The following is a 17041-nucleotide window of genomic DNA, read 5'->3' as shown; positions in this document are numbered from 1 at the left end:
AGGTTTCATAAAGAACGGGTCGGCAGAGAATGAGAGAGTTATGTGTTCTGTGTTCAAAGCCAGGCATTATCTCTTCGGCCTGTTTAGTTTTTAAGAGTGATGCAGTTTTAATGTGTTTTGCGAAGTGCGGGCGAGATTTGAGGTGTTGTTGAAGTGCTAAGTGGACTGACTAACGGAATGGACTGGAAGATGTAACTCTGCGTGCGCTCCATTCGGAGGAAAAACAGATAAAAAGGGCCCGGAATCTTTTATGATACTTGTCGGGGAAATAACTCGAAACGCCAGATGTTTTTTCATGAATGCAAAGATAAATGGTATTACTCGGACGTAACGAGTTTCCTCCCTTTAAGAAGAAGTTTTATCGGTTGAAAATACGACAATCGTCAGTGTTTAACTGGATTTGGGGTATCAATCGCTAAGAGGGCGAATTTAATGGAAAAAAATCGATTTTGTCAACACCGACACCATCTGGTTATTGTGGGGCCACGGGAAATGAGAATAATAGTTGGAAAAAATTGCGACGCAGTGTAGATCTATTTGTGTGCCTAGTGAGGAAAGGCAAACACATTCAAACCCCTTGAATAAACGAAAGACATCTGTTTATGTGGCCTAACAGAAAACATGACAGAGAGATGGATATCTCGTTGGAACGTGAAGAGTATGGAGAAATTGTGACGTCTGTATTTGATTTTGTTGTCGATGGATTCCCTAGGATATGTGTACAGGCGGTTTACCTTTGCAAATGCATATTTGACTGGTATTGAACGCTGTATCTCAAGAGCAGAAACATTAACAAACACTTTTAGAAAATTTTAACACCATTAACTAAATGTGTGATTTATACATGTTACACGTGCGACATATCTTATTTATCCCACTCCAAACAAGTAATAACTTACATTACCAGTGCGCTAATAAATGTGTTACCGCACGAGGTTCAGTAAAGTAAATAACCTTTTCTCTCTGCGCAAACTTTCATAAAAAGAGACTTATTGTTTATGTAGTTGCTAAGGTGTTCCTGTGATTAAGAAACCAATTGGCGTCTATTTTCATTTTGACTTTGTATTGTATTTTTAATCAAATAGAACTAAATCGCTTTGAAATTATTTAAGTTGTAAATGAATAACATTTTGAAGGCAACAGATGGGATGCTATATTATTATCACCCTGAGGTAATTTAATTACACAAACTCCACCATTGTGCAAACTTCACATGTGTGCGATAATAATGTCTGTATCTCACTTGTTGCATAAATAACTAAATTATATGTTAAACTGAGACTGTCAGTATTAGTCACTTATTATCACTTATTAGAATGACAATTACACTGAATATAGAAAAGTTTAATGTTTTTGACGAAAATATCTTTTAAGGTGGTTTGGACTCCGTCATCGCTTTTTTTTCTATCTTAGAGCAAAGAGTTGGAATGCCAATTAAAATGCAAAACATCCACTTCTTTTTGATTAACGTTCAACCAAAAATACATTTTAATAACTTTTTTATTTTATCCACCGTAATTACTGAAAATTATTTGACTTGTTTTTGAACAAATAACTATTGCTATTATTATTTTGTGTTATTAGATTTTATCTTTTGCGGTAATTTATCTTTACTTATTAATATATGTCACGCATAGAAATATATCCATCAACAGGAAATAATCCTTTTTTAAATATGCCTCTCATTTAAACTTCTGCTAAATCTCACATCCATGTAAACATTTCTCACAATTATTTAAAATCAGATGATCTCCGAGTATTTTTAAATCAAAACACGACTTCAAAGACACGTCAAAATAAATCAAATTTTCGTGTTCAAAAGAGGTATGCAGAGAAATCATAATTGTTACAAAAACAAATCCCAGGTATCATTTATCAATCACAGTTGACTTTATTAACAGAGAGAACTGAGTAAGCAAACGGCTACCACATATGTGATGTGGTGTGGGTGTCGCGAAAAATTTCGATAGAGTAATGTCACTTCAAAAGCATTTAAAGGAACAAGATTAACACGTAGATAATTCATAAATTTGACAATGAATTGAGAATTTACTTTCGTTATTCAGGGGAAATAAATTGTTTAGTTTTGGAATTGCAACAGAGATTTCTCTTTCTCAATCCGCAGAAGAGGGATTTGTGTGTAAAACCGATGGACACGGTATTTGCATGCTTTTTTCGCTAAAGTCCGTGTAACACGGACATTAATAATTTATAAATTCCTGTTAACTGGTAAGGCTTTAAAGGAGCACGCCATCTGTAATCTCGTTAAGACCGTAAAACTGTTTCGAAGCAAGAGTGCAGTGTAAGTAGCCAATTCAGGAGATACATATTTATGAGAAGAAAACACAGGCACAATGAAAATATTAGAGCAAAAATATAAATGGGGAGTTCAGTATGCGGCAAGTTAATTTCCATATTTCCTTCGATTTTTATTTATATTGGGAATTCAACAGACTTCAACGGGGTTTTTGCATAGCTTCCGCATATATTAGAATACTTTTACTTTGAACTCTAAAAATACAATGGACTGAATAACAATTGCACATTTTGTTTCGCTCCAGTATTCAATTAAGGGTTTGTTTATGTAAATAATGTTCCACTTACTTTAATTTCCCACCGCAGCCCCTTAGAGCAGTTCCATTTTTTCTCCACCCGAGATAAGAATGTTTGCTCGACAAACACTATATTTTAGCAGCAAACAAACAAAATTCCCTAGGAATCACAGGTCAAAGACAACACGCATCTCAATTTTATGTTGATAGACCTGTATTTGCTGTCACGGTTATTACAGTGTGCCACGTATAATTTCGGTGTACCTATACTACTAAAGATCATGTCATGTGATTACTTGGTTGCCTAAAGTCAAGGGGCTTTTAACTTATATTATTTAAAATCAGAGAATTGGAAGTAAACTTCTACTTGTCTCTTAAAACAATTACAACAGCTACGTGAAAATAAAATTTTACAATTAAAATATATTTATTTTCAAGCGGAAAGTTAAATACCGTGAAAAGTTATGCGAAAACAGGATGCACTGGTTGCTTCGCACCCTAAATAAAAGCGAATCTCTTTAGAACAGGGTCGTATCAAAGGAAATGTAACAGTAATCGCCTACTTACGTCGTGATACCAACTATAGCTGTAGGGACTAGGACGTGCCGAAGAATCGCAACGAAGGGTAACGTCTGTTCCCTCCTTAACGGGTAAATTTACCCTTGGGTCCATCGTCACCGCCACCTTGGGGGGATCTGAAACAATCGCACTTCAATTACCCTACATGTTAGCAGCGCTTTCTTCGACCGGCTTAGAGAGGTCCTCCCTTCTTATTAAGAGTCAAATCCCCCGAATGAATTTAGTTACCCCAGACCGATTATTATCACCAGAGAATGTTCATAAGCACAAATTTTTCGATAAAGATGTAATTTTGTTTGCTAAAAGTTTGTGTAGTATTGCAGAATGATTAGAGAGTTTTTGCAAACATTCAAAACTGAATAATAATTGTCTTCCTTTTACGCTTCAATTTGTTCCAATTCAAATCTGTGATGTATGCACAAAGAGGGAGAAAATTAAAAAAGCTTGTTCGGCAGTCTCACCACAAAAAATATGGAACAGCCTCTGATGCAAATATGAAAGATACCAAACCTTTGTAAATCAAAATGACAACATTTCAAATAAAAATAAAATTTATGCTCGTTACATTGAGTTGTCAATCAGTGATAAGAACAAAATAGACCGCGTTTCAAGAGCGGTTGGTGATTGACAGTGGTAAGAGAGAAGGTGGGGTTTAGGGAGCTGCAAGCGTGACCTTTATTTCCACATAATCCCAATATTTCGATTTGGGGTGGCAATTAGTGACCCATATACAGACAAGGGATTAGAATGTCAAAGTTGCCACAAACTTGAAGCGAAACAAACTCGAAAATATTAACAAGGGTTAATCAAAGTGTTGCATTTTTTATCAGAACGCCTGGGGTATGCTAATTTTATTTTGTTTCTCGGCTGAACTCAATAAATTTGTCGTCGGTTAAATACAAAATCCTGCAGCGATACTTTCGATTAAACATTGTTCAAGAACAACAGCGCATTCAGGGAAACTCGAATAACCAAATATAAAGAAATTGTAATTGAAAATTGTACCAGATTTTTTAGATAAAAATTTAAGATCAGGCGTCGCCGCCTTCATTGACAAATAAATAAAAATTAATTCATGACCCAGATCCTGTTCCCCCGTAGAAACTTGCAAAAGATTTCGTCAAGCTCTAGAGAATAATATGAAGTTTCATCTTGCAGTGTTAAATTATTGTGCCAGGTGCGGCAGGTTTAACTTCCAGCCCCAAAATTGCGACTTTTAATTAAACAAAAGCTGCCAAATTTGCTACACGTAATAGTTTAATCATTAGGAACATTATTAATTTTTTTCAAATTTTTCGTTATTAAATAAAGCTATTCTAAAAATAACTAACTTTAGTAAAAATCTTCTAATTGTGATTTTTACACTGATGTATGGAGGAGATTCACCCCGAATTTTCCGAAAAAAATGTTTTGGGTTATAAAATCAAAAGTAGCTCTTATTGATGATCTGCGTAATTAAATGGTCGTGAATTATGCATAATAAGATTTGTCTGGAGCTGGTAGCAGTATCCTAGAAGCGGGCTGGCTCGGTTCACATTTATAATGAAGCTGTAAATAAGAGGCTAAAAAGGTAATTGATGCATTTGTTGACAAATTATACCATTTTGTCATAAATCATTTGATCAACACAAAATAGTATATTATATATTGAGGGAGAGAAATGCATGAGCATTCTCTCCAGAAGTATATATACTATTTTTTTCACGGTAGGGAGTAGAAACAGCACAAAAATCTCAAATTTTAAGAATAAAAAAATGATGACAAATGAGTTGTCATCTTTCGATGAATTTAATGGAATTAGTAGTTGCCTTGACAACACAATTAGATTTTTGTCACAACAGTCAAAAAAAATGAAAACTCCCATTAGATTTTTGTCACAACTGTCAAAAAAATGAAAACTCCCTAGGGAGCAAATATTTGCAAATATTTGCTCCCTAGGGAGAAAATGCTCTACTTCTGTCACGATGTTGACATCCGAAAAGTTGATTTCTACTCCCGATCGTGAAAAAATGCAATTATTTAAGAAACTAACTTTTTTTTCTCAAAAATTTCTTTATGTAAAATAACAAAATTTTTATACTGGCGTTGAGACAATTAAAAAAGCTATCAGAATCAAGAAAAAAAATAAGGGGTTTTCCATTTAAAAACTATCGATGATGTCATCACTCGAAAACAAATGACTGCTTGGAATTTTCTTTGGTACTAAAACATGTATTTTTATAAACTAAAATTGATCTGTCCAAAGATTTTTGTAAAAAAAAATTTTGTTTAATTTTTAAGGAATTTATTCCATACTTTTGCCGCTCACTGTATACACTTTTGTGTATTATCAATTTTATTCAATTTTAATTATAAGCCGTGATTATTTGGGGGTTCCGCACCCGGTAGTTATTGAGATTTGTTTGTGGATCTTCAAATTTAAAACATGTTTTCGTTAAAAAATTCGGCACTGCAAACCTTGAAACTTCGACAAAATATGAAGGACTAGAGCAGTAATCGCGTTTTCTTACCGCCCACTTTCTATATTCATCGTGCTTTGTCGAGTTGACCGTGTGCTGCTGTTGATAAAACTTGGCGTTTTGTAAACTCCAACTTTCAGCCAAGTCCTTAGTCCAACACTAAAAAGAAAGTTTTATCAACAGAAGCATATGGTGGAGCCGGAAAAAGACACAACAATAACCGTGCGAAGCTATCAGACGGTAAATGTGCTTCTTGTAACTGAGTTGCAAGGTCTCATCAGTCTCCACTTATTACAAAGAAATTTTAGAATGATTTGTATTATAATTTATGATTATTAAAAATAGTAATTTATAAATAAGATTATTAAATTTATTAACTAATCTCTCAATTCCTTTAGAACCTGAACGTTTTCATTCTTCTGCAAGTCTTGAACGGTAAGTGAATGAATAAATCGGTACAATAAAAGTAGGTAGCTCTCTACACAACTAATTCTAGGCATCTTAAGGATATCGTTAAAAAGCATTTAGCATTGACAGAATTGACAATAAATATTCTTTTAAAACTCTACAGCATTTTCTGAACACAAAAATACCTTCACGTTTTGTTCTGTGACTGTAATAATTAAAATAAGTAAATAAAATGAATTTGAATTTGCGAGTACTCGCATTTGCAAGCCTCGGATGTCGCCTCGGCCCGCATATGCTTACTCGCACTCACAAACGTGCCGTTTCTGGCTTAGTGATACAATGTATGCAGCATTATATTTCTTTTAGAAGTAGGAACTTTACACGCACGAACGCAACGAGTGTAAAAAGTGTTTTATTTCTGTGTCAAATTTCGAGGTCATTCTTGTTCGGATCTAGTTCAGTAGAACGCCCGAGTGCTCCCTTCAAACAACGTCCAAGCTCGACCCGTGAGTCCTGTGACCCTCTCTTAAATGACGTGCAGTAATCCTAATGCGTTATAAGGAATAAGGTAAGCTCGGTGGTAGTTTAGTCCTTGCGGTTTCATTCGGATCTTGTGACAAATGTTAGGTCAGCCCGTGTCCTGAAATGGAAACCACAGCTAACTGGATTACTGGAGGTATACATTACGGTGCTCTTAGTCCCGATTTCGTGCATGACGAGTTTATTAAATAAATTAGTTAACTGCGTCCCAGCTAAATGTTGCCCGATTATGAACCGGTGTAAAAGTAATGCTTTTTGGAATTTCGGTTTCACAGCTCACCCATTTTTCTCGTATTTTTATCACGTTGTATCTCGAATAGGAGATATACTATTAATGGGGTCACAAAAATGTGACGTGACCAAACGACGTAATTAATTGCTGTCAATATTCATTATTCCGTGAAAGCACGTACGCACCAAAAGATTGATACTGTTCATAATGAAATATAAATTTTGATGTCGGGGAGGTTAATAAAATGATTTTGTTCCTATCGATTGACAGGAAAGTGGATTGAATTTGACCACCATCTCGTTATGGAAGTGCTTTAAATCTGCATTTACAGGCACGGGCGGTAAACGATGCTACACGTGGAATGCAAACCGATTTTTAAATAACTTTTCCAACCAAGTAGGGTCTATTTAAAGGTAGCAAAGCAAATGAAAAAATATTTTTTAGATGAAAATTTTAGAAAAATAAAAAAAATCGTAATACATAGGTATTACATTTTATTTGAAATGCCACCCACAATACATTTGCAAAGCAAATCTGGATATTTTCCGCGTTCGTATTCATATAAGAATTCTGCTATTTTGTTCTGTCGATAACAATCGACATGGACCCGGTAAATTGTTTTTACTGTACCTATTAACGAAACGGTAAACAAGCGAAAAGAGGTCGAGGAATACCATTTGATCGGTTTACAAAACTGAATTCTACAAACGAGAAACGTACATAATAGTTGACGAATTATTGTATTTGAGAGTCCGATTGTGTGAACAACAAAACCGCCCCCAAAATTAATGCAAGTGTAAATGTCTCTTCACTATTGATCCCATTTCTCCGCATCCTCCAACAAAAGAAACGTTTGAGCCTGTGCGACGTGCCGCCTCCTTCATCCGCGTTAAAGATGAAAATTTATTCAAATTTAAGGTGCCTTAAGTATGGCCCGCTCTAAATCAATTAAAGTGATGTTTCCGTCGTACTGTTGAACCCACCTCTAAAGTGATTACACACCATCTTGGAGTTAAGAAGATACAAAACTTTGGCGGACGAACGATCAGAATACAAACAGCCGTATTTGTGATGCTCGGTTTCCAAAACCAGGGTCATCCCGAATTCATTGCATGTCTCACGGGGAAAAAGCTCGAGTTAGCTTTGTTAAAGACATCCGCAACGTTACTCTTGCTACTACTAAACTGTTTTAATAGAAACCTCGTCCATTTTGCTGAGCTCTTTGCAAACTTTCATTAAATAGGGGAGTTATTTGGGCGACAGCCCCGACACGTTTAATTCGATGTCATTCGACGATTACAAAACATACCGCGGAGGGTTGCAGCCCTGACGTCTGCGGGGTTAACGATTGTGGTGTAACAGATTGCGAATGGGGCGAAAATATGGGACTCCCTCTGTCATTACGTAGTTTACTATTGGAAACCTCATCTCGGAATTATGAGTTTAGGCCGAGAACTTTAATTTAGTACTTGCATAAACCTCGGGAGTAATAAAATTCGATACTAGCCCAATTTGGTAATGAATCTGTGAGAATTATTCACGTAAAATGTTGCAACTTGAGCTGATACCACACTCCAAACTTAACGGAAATATTACTCTGCGATACTACTCCATCCAAACTTGCTACTTATGAAAAGTTAAAATGCGTCAACTCCACTTTCTTTGTTAAAAGTTCTTTTAATTAAAGGTAAATTTTGTCTTCCTACTTTGCCGGGAAGCGCATAATGTTGACAATAATTTCTTAGAAGGATATGACAAAAAATATTGTAAGTTTCCGTTCCAAATCATCTAATATTTATTTTGCCAAGGCATCAATTTTAAATAGTTTTGAATTTTTTATTTTTGAACTACAACTTTTCAGATAAGGAAGGACTTATTTATAAATTATCTATCATTCTGCAACTGCTTACAAAAAAACTTGAAACTGTTGCACTTACTCTTCAATTTATTGCCACAATATGTGCCAGAGCTACTTTATTTGAGAACTCAGTAAAATAAATAAAAATTTAGTCTATGTCAAAATATAGTAATATATTTATGAGACCAATCTTCCTGTCTTAAATTTATTTCTCTTAATTGAACGAATCCTAAGAATAAACATTTTTTAGACGGCCCAGTTTGGAAGAAATTATCTGTTTTAGAAAGAGATGCGCAGGACACTGCCCTGGAACTGCAATGGAACAATGGAACAATTTTATTGTGTGAAATAAATAGAACAACACCTTTATTCCATTGAACTGAGATGTCTTGTGCTAAGCAAAAACCAAGCTGTTTGAACAGGTGGTAACCGATCGAGAGCGAGAAAAATAAAAAGTCTTACATGCAACATGTATCTGTCGCTTGTCTTCGAGATATCCTCCAGGGAATCGAGGATTGTCCGCCCGGCATACGAGATCCTTGCCGTCGTCGTCAGCCACCACATTCATGGATATGACGCTAGAGGAATCAGTTGCTTTCTGCAACATGAAACAGATGCACCAATAAAAATAAATCAGCAATGTTTAATCGACAATAATGAAAAGTCCGCAGCTGCATCTGAATTATTTTTACCAAACTGGTAAACAAGAATTTATGACAACAACTGCGGAATCATACAATAAATTATTGAATTGTTAATGTGAGTGTGTGGGAATTTCGAGTGCAAAAGCTCGATGAAAAAGTGTTTCCATCTTCGCAACTTGATTTTCAAATCTATAGTTCTATGCAAAAATATACTTATTATTACGTATCCTTATTTAAACTTTTTGATATCTCTCAACAGCAGAAAATTTTCAATTTTATTTTAGAAACTTCTCTAACAAGGAGACGAAATAGGATAACAGAACTATGATAAAGTTTTAGAACTGTCCGGTGCAAAGTCAATTAATTTCAACTGATCACATTTTTAATATTTCATTGTGAAACTAAGTAGTAACCATGAAATTTAATCTTATAAAAAACAGTACATCTACAGTTAATTAAATAATTCAGTGTCCACTAAAAAAAACTCTTAGAAATTAAGGGAAATTAATTAATTAACAAGCTCGAAGCATCTTCAATAGTTGTAGACCTCAAAATGTAAAAGTAAAACTATTAAGTAGGTAGAGGTGTTGGATTTTCTCATGGGCTATGAGTCACATCTCCGCAAACGACGAATTTCGGTCTCAAGTAGGCGCTACAAACCGACCGGAAAACATTGTAATTCGTTACGTTAGTTTCCTCTCTTTCTCTCTCGTTAATTTGTATTTCAATTTGAAAGTAGTCGATGTTTTCGGTTTTCATTTACAGATTTTTCGCTGCGCCTTCGCGCAGATATTTCCAAGGTCACAGCCCATGAGAGAATTTTCAATTTCATTACTTGTTGTCTCAATTAACGAGTATTTATAATCAATAATAAAGAAACACAATGAATTTTTGTGGTACAAGTAATTGTTGACTGGCATGTGTAATTGTTAGATATTCACAGCAATTTAAGTATACATAATATCCAGAGTACCTACTTAAGATTGGGTCGTAATCATTTTGTACTTTGAAACACTATTTCAACCCTTTTTAATTCTGTTACATCTGACACATTCAACAATTTCGCTGCGAAGCTTTAAGCTGAAATCCTTTTAAGCTAGAAGTGCAACATACTTGTTGCAAGTTGTTCGAAAGTCGACTTAGATGCAACACGCTTATCTAATTAACGTTGTTGGGCGTCTAAACTTCCTTACCGTAACAGCATTCCTAATAGGTTTTCCATCTAGTAGCCACGTTAATTTTGCAGTCGGGAAAGAACCGGAAGTCTCGCATTTAACATCGTGGGACTCGCGTATCGACAGCAGATCGTTGGGGCTGACTATTTTAACCTTGTTCGGTTTCACTGGAACGAAAAAACACCTGTTTCACTCCATAAAACACTGGTTTCATTGTGTTTTCCACATTTAAATAACAAACTTATCCTCGGTGAGTTTTCGATGTTGATTATTTTTAAGGGCAAAATTCAAGATAAATTTGTCACATTGAGAATTTTATTCGTTTCCACCCCTGAAGCTTTCGCTGCGATGTTGATACCAAACTGTACCGCTGGGAAATGAAACAATGTGAAATTTACGTTTATTGCATTTGTTGAAGTTTTGAAGTTAAATATTATATTTGCCTCTGTTTTATTCACTAATCGATACACTTTTATTTCCCAGGCTTGAATAATCATTTCAACGATAGTGGATGCACAGGTGGATTACGCACATAAAGCCATCCAATTTTTGAAAAGTGCATTCGACAGGAAACGATAAATTTTCATTGACAATTTCCATGATTTGTTTAAATTTTCGTACTTACAAAAAACTGTGATTGGGACGATTCTCACTATGTCGCCTGCAATGTCGGACGATGATGCTCTACATTCGAAGTGAGCTTTTTTGTATGATCTGGGGACACGCGGAATTACTAATTGGTTAACAGTGATGGGAGAATCCTTGCGGGAGTCCACTACGCTATCGAGGATCGTGTTGTTGTACCACCAAATTAATGAAGGTCGTGGATTGCCTGAAACAGTAAAACCCTGTAAGAAAAATTGTCTTTCTTAAAAACGTTACAAGTTCTATCAATATTCACTCAACAGTTGAAGTTTATATTGGCAAATTGTTGGTTACATCAAATTTCTTTTTGAGCATATTTAGTTTTCTTTAATAATTAATAATAATAATATCAAGTAACGTACATACTTTTACGATTCCGAAATGTGAAATATTATAAACATACAATAAATTGCGAAACATTTAATAAATTACGAAGTGCTTTTATTTAATAGCGCTTTAATATAAAAATTCATTAGAAAATTTATACATTCTGAATGCTTTTTAATAATATGTAATAATGACACTTTCTTCATTTACAATATAACTAATTGCTGGGGTGATTTTCATTATAAAAAATATGTAGATACTCTTAAATAAAATAGAATGCGTTTAATGTTTCGATATTTTAAATGTCCTTTGTTTATTTTTATTTTTAATTAAATTCGGGTTACGTCAAATCGACAAAGTAAACAAAAATAAAAAAAATGTTTTGCAAATTTCATCCTTAAGGTTCAATAGATCACAATGGGTTTTAAATCCGCATTGAACAAGTTTCTTAAACACAAACCTACCCCCTCTGACTTGACACTCCAAGAAAAGCTCTTGATCCTCAAAAAACGGTCCTGCATCTTTGTCTTGTCTAATTTCGTGACCTTCAGCATCAAAGATTCTGGGTGCAGATGGCTGCTCTAAAACGCAACCACAAAACTTAGATAAACATTTGTTCTTCCACCTAATTCCTAATGGGAGTGGGGCCATCCAAATAAACCAGTGACGTGCACATAAAATTAATGTACTGATTTAATACCACGTAAAACAACCAAATTAATCTCTTTCAGAAAGAATGACCAGTGGTGGCTAGTACCAGGGACCATAGGAAATAAGTAAATAGAAAGCAAATCTTTATTTCGAGCATGCCGTGAAATAATTTGATGCCGCCAGCCACAAAGTTGCAGAAGCACCACCATATAACGCGTCATTGAGAACGTTATGTTTACAACGTTACCACGGCAACGGGACGTTCACACAGCCGAATTAAGCCAGTCTTGGGACACACTTCGTGCCGTGTCCTTATTCCGGCTGTGAAGGTGTTTATCTCTTCCATGACAAATAAAAACTTGCAAGAAGGCTTGTTCAGTTTTAGATGTATTTTCTATTTCTAGTACACCAATGACAACTATATAAACTGAGACGTTTCATGTAAATTTTCTAAATTAGTGTATTTTTATTTATGTGGCATCTGATTTCTAGAAATTAGCTCTGCCTCCATTTACCACTGGCACGAGTCGCCACTGGGAATGACCCCAGAAATAAATAAGTTTTTCTTTAATAGATACAAGTCTGACCTACTAATGTCAGATTGACTTGGAAATTCCTGGTGGGGGAGTTGTCGAAGTCCACCCTGCATCTGAAAACACCCGCATCGTGTATGGTAACGTTGCGTATCTTGAGTCTTGCTTTGGAGGGTTGATCGCCCTTGATAAAGTAGGAGCGGGAGCCGAGGTCATCACTCATTGCCAGCTGAGAGGCTTCACGGAGCGGCCCGCCCCGGGCATCTAAGCTGCAAGCAAAAACCACATTGATAAAAAGATAAATAGCAAATGTCGAGTTACGAGCAAATAAAAACTCGCTACTTTATATTTAATTTACTTTTTCGGCAAGGGAAGTAAATTAACGGCCAAACTTCATGACAAATAATTTTTAACGAAAGCTCCACCAAAAAATTGCGCAATTCCTCTTCATTAGCATCTTATCATTTTCAATATTGTCAAAACACAACGTAAAACTCGTATCAGTTTTTGCGGACAGCGTCGAGGGACAAAAGACTGGAAGGGTGCAGATTGTGCTTCTATCAGTGACAAATGTGACATTGTGAGTTATAGTTTTGACTGATCCTTGACGCGTTTGCTCGCATACGTGCGCTTTTCCATAAAGTACGGTGCAGTGGCGGACGCTTTACGATGAAAATTTGATGCAACTGTGCTTTTAGCCTAATGCATCCGAACTGTCTGGAGAAGATCAGATAAATTTTCAACTCGATATGACACGTCATCCAGACTTCGGTTTGATAGTGTGAGAATAGGGAAACATTCTGCAAGTTGATTCGGCTAAAGTCCCCCAAGTCCATATTTCAAATACCCACTGGTGGGTGATTTATACTCAATCGTATAAATATTGCGGCGGATGCTTTACTTTCTTTTAAGATGTGGTAAAGAAACTGTCATAAACTCCAAGATCAGAACTATGACTTACAGAAGGCAAAGAATTCGTATTTTTCTTTTTACTGTCCTCTCCCAGACAGAAGTCAAAAGGAAAGTGTGAAACTTACAGCATAATAATAGTACTTCTGATACATATTTTTTACTATTGAATCATTATGTGGTGCGTCTTGTACTGTTAACTAAGATAAATGCAATCTCGTGGTACAATTCCTCAAGTTCCATTCATAGAATTGTCACAAATCCATGAATTTACAGATGTGAAGTATGCACAACGAGGGTGAGCATATTGATGTAAAATCGTATTGCATTTTATCCATGACCACTAATGTAAAATCAACATAAATGTGGACAATGATTGGTTTCAAAAGCATATCAACGTCTTAGCAACGATCTAAATACAGAGTAAAATTTAGATTTTCGTTATTGAAAGTTTGCGAATAGTGAAGTAGTAAATAGTAATACTTAGATCAAAATCCGCTTTCAGACATAGTAAAAAAATCAGCAGATAAATATTAATTACATTGTTTCTTCTATTATTTACTTTACCGTACAGCGTACTGTAAAGCAATTCATTATACGGCTGAAATGAGTGGGATAAGTGAGATTTATGTCACAGTTGTGGATAAAAAAATACTAAAAATATCTACAAAGACGCTGATTTCAAAGTGAGCACATTGTTTTTATGTGAATTAAGTAATTATAGAACTTAATAAATATTTCTAAATTTTGTTATGATTTCTCCCGCTGATTATCATTTACGAGAAGACAATTTATGTACTCTGAAGATATCCTGATAAACAATCTAAAAGTAGATAAAAAGAAGTTGCAAGTTGCAGAAGATAAATTAACCATACTCGATTTAAAAAGCTTCGATTCATCTTGTGCCCTATTTTGCTTTTTAATAAAAAACCACAATTACAGCTATTTTCATTTGTAGCTATTTATAAGTCCGGGAAAACCCGGAATCGAGTCTTTACGAAAAACGACAACGATGTTTTAGTTGTTGGCCAAGATGAAAGAAACCTGGAAAAGTCAGCATCGACAGGAACTCGGGTTTAAAAATAAATCGTTTCCCCATCCTCATCCACGTTTTATTCTGGCTGCACTGATTTAGACCATATTTTAAAGTTTTACACATAACCGTCACAGTTACTTCTGCAACCATCATAAATTTCGGACATAAAACACCGACAATCAAACCGTGGTAAGTGCAGCTTAAAAATTGCGTTAAATTCGCAAAATGAAAACGGTAAAGTAAAATTTCGCAGGTATTTAATGAAACCAAGAACGATTCAATTTACAAGCTTTAGAGTAATAAATTTGTAAAAAAACACGCAGACTGCTCGACTATTTGTGAAACCACAGAAAGTATTTAACTGTGGTGCGAACGAAGTGTAAAATGCTTGCAATTGACGTGCACCTGTGCATTTTAATATTAATGGTTTTTCGTACATTTTCATCAATAAAGACCACCAACGATTTCATTCGATGCTTTTTTTCAATTGGCGTTCTATTTTCAACACATTTCGTAAATATAAATGGCTTAATAGAAAGAGAAGTAATGTCTTCGCTTTTCTAAAAATATATTTATAGGTCCTAAAACATCCTGTAAGAGCACTTTACGAGTGATTCGAAATAACTAAAATTTTCTCAGTTGCTTCTTCGGAGTCGTATATGTCCAATGTGGTAGACAAGCTAAAAATAAATTACGGATCGTAAGGTAGAAAATACATCTACAGAAACAAACTGAAGCACGAAACTACCCCCATGAGGTAATTTTGTTATCGAAGCATCATTTCATCGAAAATACAAATCCCAATAGATGCATGATTGTTTTTTTTTATTTGGAGTAATAACGAAAATTTTCGGGAAAAATTATGTACTTAATATCAAATTTGAACATCTACAACTTTTACAATTCAACGAATAATTTCAAATTTTCTAACACCATTTTAAAGAATTTTTCCCATGATCATTTTGCTCACTAGTGAGAAAAAATATTTTCTCACTAGTGAGCAAAGTGAATGTTTTGCGAGTTTGTCGGTAGAGGGCGCCAAATATGTTGTACTGAAAGTTTTTTTTAATCTGTTTTTAAGATACTTTCTGAATATTAATAACTAAAGCTTGTCTTCTTTTTGACTTACATTTTTAACCTGTTATTTATATTTCAATTGACGAAAAAACGTGAAATTGCTTGGGGTAAACTTCTGGAAAAATTCATGCATTATGTGTTGGTATCACTGATTAAACTAAAATCAGTAAACCAATCACAAATACACAACGCCTAACAACATAACCTCTTTTGTTTGGGATTTTGTTGATCCACGTTTTGTTGTGAAAAACTGTTTTCTTGAATTCCCTGTTGGGCTAATTTTGTAGAAGTATTTCAGTGATTTTAATAGTTATGAAAAATAATGATGCAGTATGTACAGTTTACCTTAATATAACCTCATTTTTTACACTTGTCATGTTTTATCATTGTATATACAGGGTGTCCCCAAAAAAAAAAGACGAGCCCATAGCTCCCTTATTTATCGGAGGATTTTAATTATTTATGCACCAAATTAAATGGTTGTTAATAGGCTACAAAACGGCTCAATAAATTCACGTATAGCTCCAAGGGCTTCAAGACTAAACTGTCAAAATATTTTTTTTCAAACGGGATTATATACTTTTTTTTAGTAATTCTGATTGAGATTTTAATTCTGAATACAACAATGTATCACAAGTATAACTTCACATAAAAAAAATAACACTGACTTTTGAAACAAATGACGAACACCAAGCGAGAGGCTATCAAAATGCATTGCGTTACAATGTAATAACCAAATTAAGGTAGCTCGGAAGACAAATGACAAATAATAACATGTGGGATTGCGCAGAAATGCCGCCAATGTTTAGCGCAAAATGGAACATAGACGATAGTAGCGTTTGTTTACATTTTTTTTTGTGAATGTTTGGTATTTAAGTGTATACTTGTGATACATTTTTGTTTTCAGAATAAAAATCTCTATCAGAATTATTAAAAAAATATATGTAATCCCATTTGAAAAAAAATATTTTGACAGTTTACCCTTGAAGCCCATGGGGCTATACTAGAATTTATTAGGCCATTTTGTAGCCTATTAACAACCATTTAATTTGGTGTACAGATAATTAAAATCTTCCGATAAATAACGGAGTTATGGACTCGTCTTCTTTTTTGGGGACACTCTGTATATATATATTCGTATGAAGGAAAATTACAATTAAAATTCGAAATTCATAAAATAATTATGGTAAATTATATGTTTTTAATTTGTTGTAGCCAATTTAGGGCGTCTTCGGTAAGTAGATGGAGTTTGGAGAAACCTTGCTGGAATTTAGTAAGGGGACATTCTTCCACAATGTGTTGGATGGTTTCTTTTTCTGCACCGCATTCACAAGAAGGGTTTTCACGAATGTTCCAGTGAAACAGCATATTATTGCATTTGCCATGGCCGGTTCTAAAACGATTTAATTTACACCA

At 34.7% G+C, this 17041-nt stretch overlaps 1 protein-coding gene across 7 annotated transcripts in view; it reads right to left on the bottom strand.

Moving 5' to 3' along the window:
* The window catches only part of side (sidestep), a 90036-nt gene that overhangs the window by 44698 nt on the left and 28297 nt on the right, over positions 1-17041 (bottom strand). For 5 of the 7 annotated variants that reach the window (XM_069038075.1, XM_069038074.1, XM_069038076.1 and 2 more), the window contains exons 3-8: positions 12658-12872; positions 11884-12000; positions 11073-11279; positions 10466-10614; positions 9091-9226; positions 3120-3247 (exon numbers count right to left, since the gene is read on the bottom strand). In XM_069038075.1, coding sequence (XP_068894176.1) covers positions 3120-3247; positions 9091-9226; positions 10466-10614; positions 11073-11279; positions 11884-12000; positions 12658-12872 — 952 coding nt within the window. Of the gene's footprint in view, positions 1-3119; positions 3248-9090; positions 9227-10465; positions 10615-11072; positions 11280-11883; positions 12001-12657; positions 12873-17041 lie in introns of those variants that run through there. The other 2 variants (XM_069038073.1, XM_069038078.1) reach the window with 2 other exon arrangements.

The sequence above is a fragment of the Tenebrio molitor genome, chromosome 2 (genome assembly GCF_963966145.1).
Source record: "Tenebrio molitor chromosome 2, icTenMoli1.1, whole genome shotgun sequence".
NCBI classification, from domain to species: domain Eukaryota; kingdom Metazoa; phylum Arthropoda; class Insecta; order Coleoptera; family Tenebrionidae; genus Tenebrio; species Tenebrio molitor.
This window is presented reverse-complemented; position numbering and strand designations above follow the sequence as displayed.